The sequence below is a fragment of the Aulonocara sp. 'chitande type north' Nkhata Bay genome, linkage group LG3 (assembly GCF_057382095.1).
Source record: "Aulonocara sp. 'chitande type north' Nkhata Bay isolate Kocher_YH1m ecotype deep benthic linkage group LG3, A_spYH_male_GT1.1, whole genome shotgun sequence".
NCBI classification, from domain to species: Eukaryota; Metazoa; Chordata; class Actinopteri; order Cichliformes; family Cichlidae; genus Aulonocara; species Aulonocara sp. 'chitande type north' Nkhata Bay.
Window position 1 is genome coordinate 58741768 of NC_141346.1, and position 16367 is coordinate 58758134.

At 44.0% G+C, this 16367-nt stretch overlaps 1 protein-coding gene across 1 annotated transcript; it reads left to right on the forward strand.

Moving 5' to 3' along the window:
- The first annotated feature begins 3798 nt into the window (after window positions 1–3798).
- Window positions 3799–16115, forward strand: LOC147336321 (protein NLRC3-like). Its single transcript, XM_086285353.1, has 6 exons — window positions 3799–3972; window positions 5784–5860; window positions 5977–7804; window positions 10667–10843; window positions 14304–14480; window positions 15920–16115. Exons 1-6 carry the CDS (start codon window positions 3863–3865, stop codon window positions 16113–16115), a joined length of 2565 nt encoding a protein of 854 aa, XP_086141479.1. The 5' UTR covers window positions 3799–3862.
- The last annotated feature ends 252 nt before the right edge of the window (window positions 16116–16367 follow it).

Genomic DNA, 16367 nt, shown 5'->3' on the forward strand with positions numbered 1-16367 from the left:
AACGCCGACGCTGTGCTGCAAGTCTTGGACGACAGTACACCTAAAGCTGGGCAAACACTGCAATTTTCAAACTGCACGATTGGCTCGCAGTTGGTAGGTCACGATGCAGGTCTCACACTATACCGCCCGATGCTCTGATGCGACCTGAGTGCGCACACTGTGCCTCCATATAATGAAGGTTATAACAGAAAATCTGTCGCTCTCTCTCTCTGTCTTTCTCTCACACAGACACACCACCACCATCAACTTTGCTAAATTGCTAATGAAAAACATTGATCAGGCAGCTGTGATTGAGCAGCAGTGTAAATCCAACTATTTTCACGGTTGTTGTGGTCGTGATAATTTTGTGATGCCACATCGAAAAGGCTCGGATGAGCTTTTCAAAGTTCTACAAGTTGTGCCTCCATCGCTTGTGTCCAGATCACACGCTGCACTACCGTGCTGCACCGTCTTTTTCACCGACGTTTACGTGTTTGCGTGTGAGCAGTGTGAGCGGCTGTGGCGACACGCTCACGAGCGAGCAATGTTTGTTCCCCTCAGAGAAAGAAAAAAAAGGCTGCAAAAGTACAGGGAGGAATGGGAAAAGGAAAACACCTGGCTGGAAAAGTGCACGATAACACATATAAAGCGCACTGCACTGTGTGCCGGTGCACTTTTTCCATAGGCATGCTTCTAGTGGTAGGCACATGAAGAACATGAGGGACGTGAAAGCTCGGGGAACCCTAAACCAATTTTTTGTCCACCAGGCCACGGCAGAAACAGATATGGTATGTAAACACTGTCTCTTTTTTTAAACCCTCTGGTTAAGGTTAATATGGGCATGTGCAGTGAATATCAGCGCTATGTGGCCAGAAGTGTGATAATATAATTTATTTTGTGTAATAAACAACTGCAAGGATAGATGATTACAACAAATAGATGACTAATACATAAAAGTAATACATGAATAATGATGATGAGTTATGATGCGTACTCAAGCGGGTTTACAAACGGGAGCAAAAGCTGAAATAATGCCTCTACTGAAGCCAATTGTACTAAATGCACTAAATGTGCACTGTTACAAGAATATTTTTCTTTCTATTGTTTTCTATTAATTTATATAATTTTAAGTTAAGCAGGACAGAGTTCTTTTAAAGAAAGATTTACTTTTATTCTCAAAAGTTAAGCATGACAGGCTTCTGCTTAAGAAAGAGACCTGTTTTACTGTGTTAATGTTGTCATTTTGAGCTAAAAATAAATGGCTAAATGATTTTCATGTGTTCATGTCACAAAGAATATGCATCTGCTTAAATCAAATTCAAGTCAAATGGTTAAAAAATAATTTCACACACAATAAAAGAGCTAAAAAATTCACCACACTGGGAAGGGTGAAGACAACTGGGTCGCCCGGCCCTGGCCACGAGGTGTCCCTTATTTATTTCTCATGGAGTTGGCAACCCTATGTTTACATGATCGAAATATCTTGAACACAAACACAAACAAACAAAGAGGAAGACCGCACCGGAAGGAAACAACTACAAGTCCCAGCATCCTCTGTGTTTAGGGAGCAGCAGTGAAAGTGAAAGTATTGAGCCTCCGTTCAGAGCAGCAGGAGGAGGAAGGTGGAGCTGAGGCAGGTGAGTGTTAACATGAATATGTTTCTTCTTATGACATAAAATAATTCCACGCTGTTCGTGTCTGTGGGTGAAATGTGAGGCCGGTCGGCTCCTCTGAGCGCTGGTTTCCTGTAAGTAGAGAGGAAGTGAGTTTAGCTGAGCCTCCGTTTAGTGTGAGAGAGCAGGAGGAGAGTGAGAGCTGTGCTGAGGCAGGGTGAGTGTTAACACCGCTCTGACATTACTGTGTCTCTGTGGCGGGAACAACAGGCTCCGTCAGTGGAGGCAAAAATAATCAGACTTTGGTTTTTCAAAGGAAACAACTTTATGTCGGAAGTTCCCGCACGCTCATTGGATAACGATGTGTCAATCTCGAGCTATTAGCCAATGAGCGTGCGGATTCACAGAAAGACCCGCCTTTATCACGGGACTTTAAAAACTACAATGGCGACAGAAACTCCGTGAGTGGAGTTCAGGGTGACGTTATGAAACTGTGACGTTTGAGCCACTTCCTGTTCTCAGTCCCAGCGTCCTGATCACCGAGGTTTCTGTTGCTCTGATATCTGATATTGATTATTAGGGGTGGGTTTTTATAATCGATTCATCGATTAAAATCGATTCTGGCTTGGATAACGTAAAATCGATTCATTAAAATCCTGAATCGATTTTTTAATATAAATTTATTTTGTCCGAAATGCCAGAATCTCTGGTGACATCTCACAAAATTTCAAGAACCACCAAACAGTAAATGAGAGCAGGTACAGGGATTCTGCACATAGACTTAAACACACAGCGCGACCCGCGGATCAGAATCAGTTAGATGTCGCCTTTCTCACAGTCGGGGCTGAAAGCCGACAGCTCGCTGATCCGGGTCCGCGCTTTGTGTTCACGCCCTTTATGCGCTGATTCTAAAGCTGTTAGTTTGATCTCTCTCCAAACAATATTGACCGAATCAGCAGCAAAAGAAGATCCAAACGCTTCACATAAACATCGTCATGAATTCACTCTTTTACTGTTTTGCTTCCATTGCGATGCGCAGCTCTCTCTCTCTCCCTCTCTCCCTCCCCCTCTCCCCCCCCCCCCTCTCTCTCGAACAGTTTCGCTTTCTTCATTATTCGCTTGCTTGTTACGCACAAGTCTACTGTTGTTTACAGCGCTGTCGGCCGCTGTTTTTTCCCCTTTTACATTCTTCCGAAAAGAAAACCTCATTTCTGCTGTTCAATACTGAACAAATTGAAACTTTTTAAAATTATTCAAAATGCAAAATGCTTAGCCATGTCTCTAATAAAACCGCTGTAACGTCAGAGGTAATGTTGATTAATTAATGGTTTTCTTTCGTTTTTGATGTACTGCAGAATATTTTTATAAAATCCCAGGCCAGGAAAATCACCTACATGTTTTTTTGTGTTTTATCTTCAGCTACTTTGACACAAAGGCATCTGCTGTGATGCTCACACCTTGGATAAAGTCTTGAGAGTGTCAGCTTCCTTTTTATAGATACAAAAATATGTAAATGTCCTGATCTGAATTATATCTCTGACTGTCAAAATTTCCCAGATTTAAATCGAATCGAATCGAATTAAATCGAATCGTGGATCGAATCGATTCGGGACCTTGTGAATCGGAATTGAATCGATTCTAGAAATCAGTGACGATACCCAGCCCTATTGATTATATTGGCAAACAGGCTGTAGCATAAACATCAGGTCTGTTCTGAAAACTGGCGTTATTTTTTCAAAGTAAGGGAATATCTGTGGTCTGATACCGCGGGCTCATGGGCTAAGGACTTGGATTGACAAGTCAAGCGCAGATGATTGTGTTGTTTCTTATAAAGGCTTGTGTGTGTGTGCCTTCCTGTGTGTGTCCTTGTGTCAGTGGAACTGAATCAGTGTGTTAGAGAAAGTGCTCCTCTGCTGTGCCGTCATCGTGTGGATGCTTCTTTTAAAGTTGGAACTCATGTTTTTATGATCTGCTTCATTTCATTGAACCTTTATTTCTAACCATGAAGTCCCTTTGAGGTTACAGCCTCCTGGTTAGGTTTAGGCTGTTATTGTGCTTCAGGCTGAAATATGAGGAGTAAGGAGTGGGGCTGGTTAGCCCTCATGACCCTCACCATAACACATACGTCACAGGACAGTGTTTACCACAGAAACTCCATGAAATGATCAATGAGAACTTTAGAAACCCGTCAGTGTGATGCTTCCAGTACAACAGCACCTCTGAGTGTGTGTGTTTACCTCTCAGACTAACTCCACCCTGACATCAAGAAGATGGAGGAAGAGGATGGAGCAGGATCTGCAGCATCCAGCTGTGTGTCTGTGAGGAGTGACCGGTCCAAAGGAGAACCTCTAAGGTTCAGTAATGAACCTGCAGCAACAATGTAAGAGAGCTGCTGACTCATTTATTCAGTGTAAATAATGATTTTGATGCAATGGGAGAAGAAAAATGACAAAAACAGTTTTAAAAATAAGGATTAAAAAATTAAAAACTATGTTTTTGAGTTTCCTGATGTAGCACAAAAATATATGAACATAACTGTATATAGGACAGATATTTTACGGTTCTTTTAGGCAGCACCAAAAAACAAAAAGACTATTTTTAAGCTGTCTGAGGTAGTGAGTCAACATGTCACACTGGGTCAAAGGTCAGGGAGTAAAAGTGTGTTTTAAAGGAGGTTTAAAAGCAGCGAGTGAAGGAGCCTGTCGAGGTAAATCGTTCCATAACTGATCAAATTCAGTTGGTGGACCTCTGTGTGAAATCAAGCATCTGGTTCACAGAGAGGATAACCCTCACACAGTACAACATTATATAGGGAGACAAAAACAGAGATTATCGTAGCCATCGCTCTCTCGCATGGACGTGGCAGTCTTGCTGTCTGCTGCGAATCCTCCCCGTACCTCCGTGACCTCGTCTGGTATCTGCTCCCTCCTCTGTAAGAGACAGTAAAGGAAAACACGTCTCTGCCCAGTCTTGAAAATCTAATCTTATCATCCATTGTTCTTCTAGGGCCTCTTCTTCTTGTGGCCTCAGCTAACTGCTAATATTTAAATGGCTAACATTAACATGTGTGCCAGCCAGGTTCACATTTATGATGACCTATGATTAATTAACTGATGTTGAAACTGGAGCTTTACTGACCTCTGAAATTCCTCCTAAAGTGTTATTCAGTGTTGTGACAGTCAGCTGCTTCAGCTGCTGCTGGGATGGGCTGTGGCAAAGAGAACAGAGAAAATCCAAATCAGAGTTTTTCTCTGAATTAAAAGCAAGGAAACAACAATATATTCTACATGGTGAAACTGATGGTTTCTGGTGTTTGGGTCTGTTTTTCTGTATTTATGCAGATAAAGTGTAAACTCAGATGAATTATACCATCAAATGTTAAAGGAAAATATCAGGATGAGTGTCTGTGAGCTGAGAAGGACGTGAAGCGAGCAGTTTATCCCAGAGCTGAAGCTGCTCTGTGTGCAGAGATGAGCTCAGATTCCTGCTGTGATTGATCAACAGTCACAGAAATGTAGACTTGTAGTTATTACTGCAGTATGGTCACAGCAGATACTGATAAACATGTATTATGAGGATGGATGATCAAGTTTCTCACTCTCTCCTTTAAATCTCAGTTTTTTTCTTCTTCACAGTTTATCTGTTAATTTATTAATGAATAACACTGAAAGAGTTTCTGTTATATTTCCCCTTGAACATCAGCTTATTAGGGCGGCATTAGGAAATAGCCCCCCTCCAAAGAATGAATAAATGAATGATGATAATAGTAAAATGATTAAAAAGCAGAGCTCAGAGTGGTAGAATGGTCAAACATGGATCCACGGGTGGTTCAACTGCATTTGGTGACGTGACTAAAGCAAATCTTTCAAATAATCCCACCATCAACGGGATGTTGTCTCCTTTACTACGGTTACTTTACTTGGTCACCGTGTGAATTTCTTTGAAATGAACCAAATTCTTTTATTTGTTGGTTGTTGCATATTTAACCTCTACAGTCAGGAAAGGAGGAGATGAGGCCTCAACAATGTTGGGTTGTAGCTGTGGTTCAGGTTAGAGTGAGTGTCCATGGAATAAATGTAAGTCAGTGAACTGGAAACATGACTGTGTTCAAACTTTGTTTCCTTTTTATAATGAGTCTAATCAAAGGTGGACAGAAGTATCTCCACTGTGACTTTTCTGTGTCACCATCAGAGCTTCTGCACAGTGTGGAGAAAGATCCAGAAGCAGAGCTGGACTGCAGACAGCCAGTCAGAGCAGCTGTGTACAAAGTAAGACTGAACATCTGTCTGCTGATGGACTCATTTCTGAAAACTGCACTTCTTGTGTTGTTCAGACATTGAAGAGTTTTCTTTCTCTTTAGTCTCATTGTTTTTCTTTCTTTCAGCAGATGTTGGTCTGCAGGAGGTTTTAGATGAACATAAGATCAGTCTGAGGAGGAGATGTGAACGTGTGACTGAAGGAAGTGATGAAACAGGAAGTAGAACCCTCCTCAACAGGATCTACACTGAGCTCTACATCACAGAGGGACAGAGTGAAGAGGTTCATACCCAACATGAGGTGAGGCAGCTGGAGACAGCTTCCAAGATGGACGCCCTCCATGACGCTCCAATCAGGTGCCAGGACATCTTTAAAGCCTTACCTGACCAACAGAGACCCATCAGAGTGGTTCTGACCAACGGCGTGGCTGGTGTTGGAAAAACCTTCTCAGTGCAGAAGTTCACTCTGGACTGGGCAGAGGGCTTGGAGAACCAACATGTCAGTGTGGTGGTTCTGCTTTCATTCAGGGAGCTGAACCTGATCAGAGATGAGCAGTACAGTCTTCTGGAGCTGCTCCATGTTTTCCATCCAACATTACAGAAGGTCACAGCAGAGAAGCTGGCTGTCTCTCAGCTTTTGTTCATCTTTGACGGCCTGGATGAAAGCAGACTTTCATTGGATTTCACCAACAGGAAGCTGCTGTCTGATGTCACACAGAAGTCATCAGTCAGCCAGCTGCTGACAAACCTCATCCAGGGGAATCTGCTTCCCTCGGCTCTCGTCTGGATAACTTCCCGACCCGCAGCAGCCAATCAGATCCCTCCTACATGTGTTGACAGGCTAACAGAAGTACGAGGCTTCACTGACGCCCAGAAGGAGGAGTACTTCAGGAGGAGATTCAGTGATGAAGAGCTGTCCAGCAGAATCATCTCCCACATGAAGACATCCAGGAGCCTCCACATCATGTGTAGTATCCCAGTCTTCTGCTGGATCACTGCTACAGTTCTGGAGCACATGTTGACTACAGAGCAGAGAGGAGAGCTGCCCAAGACCCTGACTGACATGTACTCACACTTCCTGCTGGTTCAGACAAAGAGGAAGAAGAACAAGTACCATGAGGGACATGAGACGAGTCCACAGGAGCTGACGGAGGCTGATAGGAAAGTTCTTCTGAAGCTGGGGAGGCTGGCGTTTGAACATCTGGAGAAAGGAAACATCATGTTCTACCAAGAAGACCTGGAGCAGTGTGGTCTGGATGTGACAGAGGCCTCGGTGTACTCAGGAGTTTGTACAGAGATCTTCAAAAGAGAGTGTGTGATCTTCCAGAAACCAGTCTACTGCTTTGTTCATCTGAGCATTCAGGAGTTTCTGGCTGCTGTCTACATGTTCCACTGTTTCACCAACAGGAAGATAGAGGTGCTGAAGATGTTTCTAAAATCAGAATCTTTCACCAAGATGATTTTCAGTGTTTTTGATGACAAAGATCTCCAATCACTTGATGTATTTCTGAGGAGAGCCATGGAGAAATCCCTCCAGAGTAAAAATGGCCACCTGGACCTGTTTGTTCGCTTCCTTCATGGCCTCTGTCTGGAGTCCAACCAGAGACTCTTAGTAGGTCTGCTGGGTCAGACAGAGATCAGTCCAGGAACCATCCAGAGAGTCATCAACAACCTGAAGGAGATGAACAGTGATGAAATCTCTCCTGACAGAAGCATCAACATCTTCCACTGTCTGATGGAGATGAACCACCTCTCATTATTTCAGGAGATCCAAGAGTTCCTGAAGTCAGAGAACAGATCAGAGAAGAAACTCTCTGAGATCCAGTGCTCAGCTCTGGCCTTCATGCTGCAGATGTCAGAGGAGGTTCTGGATGAGTTGGACCTGCAGAAGTACAAAACATCAGAGCGGGGACGACAGAGACTGATTCCAGCTGTGAGGAGCTGCAGAAAGGCTGGGTGAGTCCAGATGTGATCATTAACATCATTGATCAGTGTAGGTTGGTAGTTTAATTTTGAAAATAAAATCAGATTGTAACCACAAAGTGTTTGTGTCCGTACGCTGCAACCTTCCACACCATTCCTTTATTGTACAGACTCAGCAGCAGCTCCATGGATCCCAAATCCAAGAGTGGAGACCAGATTTGAAGTGTGTCACATCCATGCAGTCACAGCTGTTTCCACCATGTTTCCACTGATATTAATCCTGTTCAATGACACGTTTCATATCAGTGAATATGTTCTTTAGGACGTCCACTGACATGTTTAAGTGTCCTGCTGGAAATCACTCAAATCATCCATGAAATCCATGAAAAATCCTTTTAGTGTTTCTAACTTCACCCTCTGTCCTCTCTCTCTCTCCATCCTAGTAAGTAAGTAAGTAAGTAAGTAAAATGTATTTATACAGCACATTTCACAGATAAAAATCACAAAGTGCTTTACAGTAAGATCAGACATACAAGTTAAAATTAATTAAATCAATTAAAAGCCCGTTTGTATAAAAATGTCTTCAGCTGCTTTTTAAAGGAGTCAGTAGAGTCTAGACACAGTAGTAAAGACAACGGCGGAGAGTTCCACAGCCTAGGTGCCAGTGCCTGAAAAGCCCGATCCCCACGTGTTTTAAACCTAGTACGTGGGACCACCAGTAGCCTCTGACCTGAAGACCTAAGTGATCGGGATGAAGCATGAGGTTTCAACAGGTCAGAGATATACTGGGGAGCTTCACCATGCAGAGCTCTAAAAGTTACAACTAAAATTTTAAAATGAACCCTAAAATTTACAGGCAACCAATGAAGAGAAGCCAAAACTGGAGTAATGTGTGACCTCTTGTTTGTACCAGTTAAAAGTCTTGCCGCTGCATTCTGTACAGCCTGAAGGCGATCCAGAGCTGATTTGTTAAGACACGTAAAAAGACCGTTACAATAATCCAAACGAGAAGAGATAAAAGCATGAATAATCATCTCAAGTTCTGCCTTTGACACCAGTAGCCTGAGTTTAGAAATGTTTCTTAGATGATAAAAACAGTTCCGGACAAGTTGTTTAGAGTGTTTCTCAAGAGACATCGAACTGTCAAATATAACACCTAAGTTTCTGAGACTCGACTGAAATGAAGGGTCTAAAAAACTGATATGCTGCCTAATTTCTGAGAGCATGTGATCAGGTGCAATAATCAAAGTTTCTGTTTTATCTGCATTTAACTGAAGGAAATTGTCATTTAACCATTGTTTGATTTCTGACAGACAATTATTTAAACAAGACAATTTATACAACTCAGAAGCTTTGAAAGAACAGTACAACTGAATGTCATCAGCATAGAGATGATAAGAAATGTTATTGTAACATCTGATAATGTGGCCTAGAGGGAGGATATACAGCAAAAAGAGAATAGGACCTAAAACAGATCCTTGAGGTACCCCAGAAGACAGAACTGATGTTTCCGACAGCACATGATTTATACAGACAGTAAAGGATCTCTCAGATAGATATGACATAAACCATTTTAAAACAACGCCAGTAATCCCAAACAAGTCCTTCAGCCTATTTATCATGATGCTGTGATCAACAGTATCAAAAGCAGAGCTGAGATCCAACATAACCAGAACAGTGTACTCTCCAGAGTCTGCTGCCATCAGAATGTCACTAGACACTTTAAGCAAAGCGGTTTCAGTGGAGTGCAATTTGCGGAAACCAGACTGGAAAATGTCCAGAACATTGTTCTCCTCACTGCTTCTTTCACTGATAATCACACAAACATCGTATTCAGCTACAAAATAACACAATAATATCATCTGATGATCATTATTATAAGAGCAGGATCCATATTTGATATCAGAGTAACACACTGCTTGGTTATGTGCAGTCATCATCAGTGACTGTGGGTCAAACAGAAGCTCTCTGATTGGTTGCTGACCTTGGTCACCTGTCCACTCTCACCTGTTTGTGTTTGCTCTCTCTTTGCTGTCTCCATCCTCTCTCTCCTTTCTCTCCCTCTCTGTCTTTGTACCGTCACTCAGGTCCAATGGAAACAGTGACATTTACAAACCAATCAAAGACAAACTGATCCATGTCAGGTTAGAACAATATTCAAAGTGAATACAGGCTGCTGCTGGACACAGACAGGTAACATCATTTTGACTTGCTGTCACCTGGATCTGGACTCATAAACACTGAAGCCCTAAACAGGAATACAAATCATTTTCTGCCAACTAGCGACACAGCAGCAGATAATGGCTCAGAAAGCTCAAATGAGCCAATCATTTCTGTGTTTAGTTCCCCTGAAATCAGATCTGATATCAGCAGCTCTGAGTTCATTCATCATTATTGTCCAGTGATGAGATTTCTGCTCCGTTTGGTAACAGTCAGCAGGTTTTTCCTGCGTGTGGACGTGAACAGTCGTACCTGACAGCAGGTAGCAAACAGAGATCATCTTTCCAGCTGGAACTCTTCACTGAGCTGAACTCATTCAAAATGTTCTGGAGTCAAAACAGGAAACAGTCCAAATGTGTGTCTTCACTCTGACTCTGGATCAGATCTCAGTGACAGACTGTGGACATTATGGAAGCCTAAATGTGACACCATCTTCCTCCTTCATATGCAGATTAAAGCCAAACAAAGATTCTCATTAAAAGTCTGCAGGTCTGAGAGAGACTCAATCGTTGTGTCATGTCAAACACAGTAAGAGGAGCTGAAGCACAGATGTGAAGAGCAGATTCATCAGATTATGACCTCACTCTGTTTTGTCTTCATATACATTCAGTCTGTGTTTATAATGCAGATTTTCTGCTTTTATAATAACACATTTTATATTTTCTATCATCACAGACTGACTCAGTGTCTACTCTCAGAGACTCACTGTGAAGTTGTGGCCTCAGCTCTGAAGTCCAGCCCCTCCCATCTGACACAGCTGGACATCAGTTGGAATGATGGCCTCCAGGATTCAGGTGTGAAGCTTCTGTGTGCTGGACTGGAGAGTCCAAACTGTCGATTGGAGATTCTGAGGTGAGTTCACTGACTGCGGCTGTTGTAGTTGTTTTTCTATATTTCAGGTCTTTGATTGATGTTTGAAACTTTCTTTAGTTCCTAAATGTTCAGGATGTGTCTGAAGACAAATGTGAAGAAGTTTGAGTGCTTTCAGAAATGTTGTCTTTCCAAACGACTGAACAAGAGTTTTTCCTTTTGGCTCCAAACAGAAGTGACAGACTTGAGCAGGGTTCATTTAAAGGCTGACAGAAGTGGAGTGGTGACGGGGAGATGTTTGACAGGACAGTGTTTCAGCCTCCACAGGTTCATGTTGTTCTCCATCAGTCAGTGAAGATGAAGTCAGTGCTGATGAGGCTGTAGAGTGTGTGAGGGATGTGAATGAGGATGATGAAGATCTGATGATAGCAGATAAAAACAGGCTGCAGAGACTTTGAGCCATACAGGGCACACAGTGTGTGTACAGAACAGCTGAAATCATTATGGAGGCCTCACTGGAATATGGAAGCATCACAGTACAGCTTCAGTGAAGCATTAAAGTCTCTGATATGAGATGAGAAATGAAACAGCCAGAGCTTTTTCATGAGTGGAAATCCACTGTGACTGTGAGCTGCTGCTACAGCCTCCAGATTAGCCAGCAGCTCATCCTGCTCAACATTTCCTCACCAACTTTAATGGAAGTGTGATGTTTTCAGCAGGAGTGATGGTCAGGGTGGCCTCCCTCTCCTCTTCTTCTCCTCTTCCTCTTTCATTTGTAAAGCCACTTCTGCTGCTTTCATTCATTTGGAAGTCCTGTAGCTGAGTTTGGGAGAGACTAACAGCCTCGGCAGCAGAGGGGAGAAAGGCTGTAACACCACCACTTTGCTCTGTTCTACCTGTCACATCATTTTATCAGGAAACAAATATGCTCATGTTTTTACTATGTTTGTCTTGAAGATGTAAGAAGATCACATGGTGCTTTTTATTATTGTGTTGGTTTGTTTCCTGTCTCTTGGATGGAGCCCAGCTGTGCGTGGCCCCTGGGCCTGTGGTCAGAGTGTGTGCTGGATAATCCGGCCCAGGATGAGGCCAAACTGACATGGGATAAAATGTCTGTCACATAATTGAGCTTAGTGTAGTTTCATTTCTGCACAATTTAAAAACAACCAAAACTTTGTTCTGTCTTTTCTATGTTATACTGTAGACTTTCTTTGATACTGTGTCCAAAAGGAGCAGCTTTTACTTTGAAGGGGAGGCGTCTCTGTTTCCTCTTCAGGTTGGATGATGGAAGCAAATTAGTGTGTGATGTTCTTTCAGTGTTGCACTTTGTAGACGGTCCCTGAGCACTGGTCTCACAGCCAGCTGCACATAGAGACCAGTGTTGTTAGTCCAGGTCAGAAGATGACTTGTTGGAATGAAAATGAGCTTGTAGTTTGTCTGCTTTAATAATGTGACTGGAAAAAGGTGTTGGACTTCAAATATGTCCATTTCTTTCACACTTCACCTTTAAAAGTGAAGCCTTGTGGTTCCTGGAAGGAAAAACACGACTTTTTCCAAGTCTTTGTCCTGTTTTTTTGATAAATGTACGACTATACACAGTGCTCTACCTGCACTGTGTATAGTGCTGGCGGAGCGCTGTTGACGTCGACTGAGAAAATTGTCAGGCGGTGGAAGGAATACTTCGAGGACCTCCTTAATCCCACTGACACGTCTTCCGAGGAGGAAGCAGAGTCTGGGGATGAGGGGAATGACCCGCCAATTTCCGGGGGCGAGGTCACTGAGGCAGTTAAACAACTCCTTGGTGGCAGAGCACCTGGTGTTGATGAGGTCCGCCCCGAGTTCCTGAAGGCTCTGGACGTTGTAGGGCTGTCCTGGTTGACACGCCTTTGCAATGTTGCGTGGAGATCAGGGGCAGTACCTGTGGACTGGCAGACCGGGGTGGTGGTCCCCATCTTTAAGAAGGGGGACCGGAGGGTGTGTTCCAACTACAGGGGGATCACACTCCTCAGCCTCCCTGGGAAAGTCTATACCAGGGTGCTGGAAAGGAGAGTGCGTCCGTTAGTTGAACCTCGGATACAGGAGGAACAATGCGGTTTTCGTCCTGGTCGCGGAACACTGGACCAGCTCTTTATCCTCTCGAGGATACTTGAGGGTGCATGGGAGTTTGCCCAACCAGTCTACATGTGTTTTGTGGACTTGGAGAAGGCATTCGACCGTGTCCCTCGGGGTGTCCTGTGGGAGGTGCTGCGGGAGTATGGGGTGTCTGGCCCATTGCTACGGGCCATTCGATCCCTATACAACCGTTGCAAGAGCTTGGTTCGCATTGCCGGCAATAAGTCGGACTCGTTCCAGGTGGGTGATGGGCTCCGCCAGGGCTGCCCTTTGTCTCCGGTTCTGTTCATAATTTTTATGGACAGGATTTCTAGGCGCAGCCAAGGGGCGGAGGGCTTTCGCTTTGGTGGCCTCAGAATCTCATCTCTGATTTTTGCGGATGATGTGGTTCTGTTGGCTTCATCGGGTGAGGGCCTCCAGCTCGCACTGGAGCGGTTCGCAGCCGAGTGTGAAGCAGCGGGAATGAGGATCAGCACCTCCAAATCTGAGGCCATGGTTCTCAGCCGGAAAAAGGTGGAGTGCCCACTCCGGGTCGGGGATGAGTTCCTGCCCCAAGTGGAGGAGTTCAAGTATCTCGGGGTCTTGTTCGCGAGTGATGGGAGAAGGGAGCCGGAGATTGACAGACGGATTGGGGCTGCAGCTGCAGTAATGCGGACGCTGCACCGGTCCGTCGTGGTGAAGAGGGAGCTGAGTGTAAAAGCGAAGCTCTCAATTTACCGGTCGATCTACGTCCCTACCCTCACCTATGGCCACGAGCTGTGGGTAGTGACCGAAAGAACGAGATCGCGGATACAAGCGGCAGAAATGAGCTTCCTCCGAAGGGTGGCTGGCCTCTCCCTTAGAGATAGGGTGAGAAGTTCGGCCATCCGGGAGGGGCTCAGAGTAGAGCCGCTGCTGCTCCACATCGAAAGGAGTCAGCTGAGGTGGTTCGGGCATCTGACAAGGATGCCCCCTGGGCGCCTCCTGGGTGAGGTGTTCGAGGCATGTCCCACCGGGAGGAGGCCCCGGGGCAGACCCAGGACACGCTGGAGAGATTATATCTCTCGGCTGGCCTGGGAACGCCTTGGTATTCCCCCGGATAAGCTGGAGGAGGTGGCTGGGGAGAGGGAGGTCTGGGCCTCTTTGCTTAGGCTGCTGCCCCCGCGACCCGGCCTCGGATAAAGCGGATGAAAATGGATGGATGGATGGATGGATGGATGTACGACTTTAATGTGAAACATTCAGAGTTTTTTCTCTTGTTGTGTTTGTTTGAAGCTGCTTCCTGTTGGCTTCAGCTGTTTGGAGTTTCCATTTTCTAAACTTCTACATTCTGAACCTTCTTCAGCTCTGAACAGATGATGAAACATTGAATGATTTCAAGCTCACACTACATCTTTCATTCTCTATACAGATTGAGGGACTGTGGTTTGTCAGAGATCAGCTGTGATTATCTGGCAGCAGCACTGAAGTCCAACCCCTCCCATCTGAGACAGCTGGACCTGAGCTGCAACAACAAGCTGCAGGATTCAGGAGTGAAGCATCTGTGTGGTTTCCTGGAGAGTCCAGGATGTGGACTTGAAACTCTGAGGTCAGTCAGCATGTTTTAGTTGTGCTGAGATGAATATGATGTGAAAGTTGTGCTGACACTAAACTGCAGACATCAGGCTGATATTATACTGATACAGATTTTTGAAGGTAAACTGTTCTTGAAGTACACTGAGAGAGAGAGAGCTGTGCAGGAAGTAAACGTCAAAGTCAGAGAGAATTCATGACGATGTTCATCAAACGTAAAGCGTAGTTTGGATCTTCTTTTGCTGCTGGTTCAGTCAGTTTTGCTTGGAGACAGATGAAACCTGCAGCTTCAGGATCTGTGAGCTGTCCACTTTCAGCCTCGACGGCGTGTCCGTGTACGTGCCGTCGAGTGAACGATCCACGCTCTGTGTTTCCATCTTTGTGTGTTTAGCTGCTCTCATTTACTGTTTTATCTGTTTGCTTGTTGTTGAAATACATTTGGGAGCTTTAACCTGAGATTCTGGCAAAATACATTTATATTAAAAATCGATTCAGGATTGAATGAATCAACATCGCTTTATTCAAATTAAAACCATTTAAATAGGAAAATCCATTTTTTTACACCCGCCTCTAATGCTGAGTAATGTCAGCTGGTCCATGTGCAGCTGGCTGTGAGGCTCAGGGAGCGTCTGCAAAGTGCAACACTGAAAGAACATCATCCATAAATATTGAGTAATAACTGGACTCTCATACAGCGAGACTCAAATGCCTTTAAACATCAGCTTATCCTGCTGATCCAAGTCCAACACTGAGTTTGTAAAAACATGTTTGTCAATCATTTTGTTTGGTTTCTGAGGAAAATGATTCAATAACTTGCTGCTAATACACAACATTTCATCATATTTCCTCATAACCCTCTTTTGTCTGACCATTTGATCCCATTTGAATTTGCAATAAAGGATCCACAGAGTTTGGTGACAATAATGACAGTAGATGTTTGTGTGAAAGAGCTGGAAGCAAATGAGTGTGTGATGTTCTTTCAGTGTTGCACTTTGTAGACGCTCCCTGAGCACTGCTCTCACAGCCAGCTGCACATAGAGACCAGTGTTGTTAGTCCAGGTCAGAAGATGACTTGTTGGAATGAAAATGAGCTTGTAGTTTGTCTGCTTTAATAATGTGACTGGAAAAAGGTGTTGGACTTCAAATATGTCCATTTCTTTCACACTTCACCTTTAAAAGTGAAGCCTTGTGGTTCCTGGAAGGAAAAACACGACTTTTTCAAGTCTTTGTTCTGTTTTTATGATAAATGTACGACTTTAATGTGAAACATTCAGAGTTTTTTCTCTTGTTGTGTTTGTTTGAAGCTGCTTCCTGTTGGCTTCAGCTGTTTGGAGTTTCCATTTTCTAAACTTCTACATTCTGAACCTTCTTCAGCTCTGAACAGATGATGAAACACTGAATGATTTCAAGCTTACACTTTGTCTAATAAACTTACATCTTTCATTCATTATACAGATTGATGGACTGTGGTTTGTCAGAGATCAGCTGTGATTATCTGGCAGCAGCACTGAAGTCCAACCCCTCCCATCTGAGAGAGCTGGACCTGAGCTGCAACAACAAGCTGCAGGATTCAGGAGTGAAGCATCTGTGTGGTTTCCTGGAGAGTCCAGGATGTGGACTTGAAACTCTGAGGTCAGTCAGCATGTTTTAGTTGTGCTGAGATGAATATGATGTGAAAGTTGTGCTGACACTAAACTGCAGACATCAGGCTGATATTATACTGATCCACACTGAGGATCTTCATGGTAAAGTCTGTTTTCTTCTTCTCTGGTTTAGTCCATTGACTGCAGCAGAACAATGTTCACATTTCAAACCTTCAAAGAAGAAGAAAAATCCTCCACTGGATAATTCACTGTGAAACTCTCCAACTCTTCATTCCACCTTAAAGTCTGTCTGACACTGA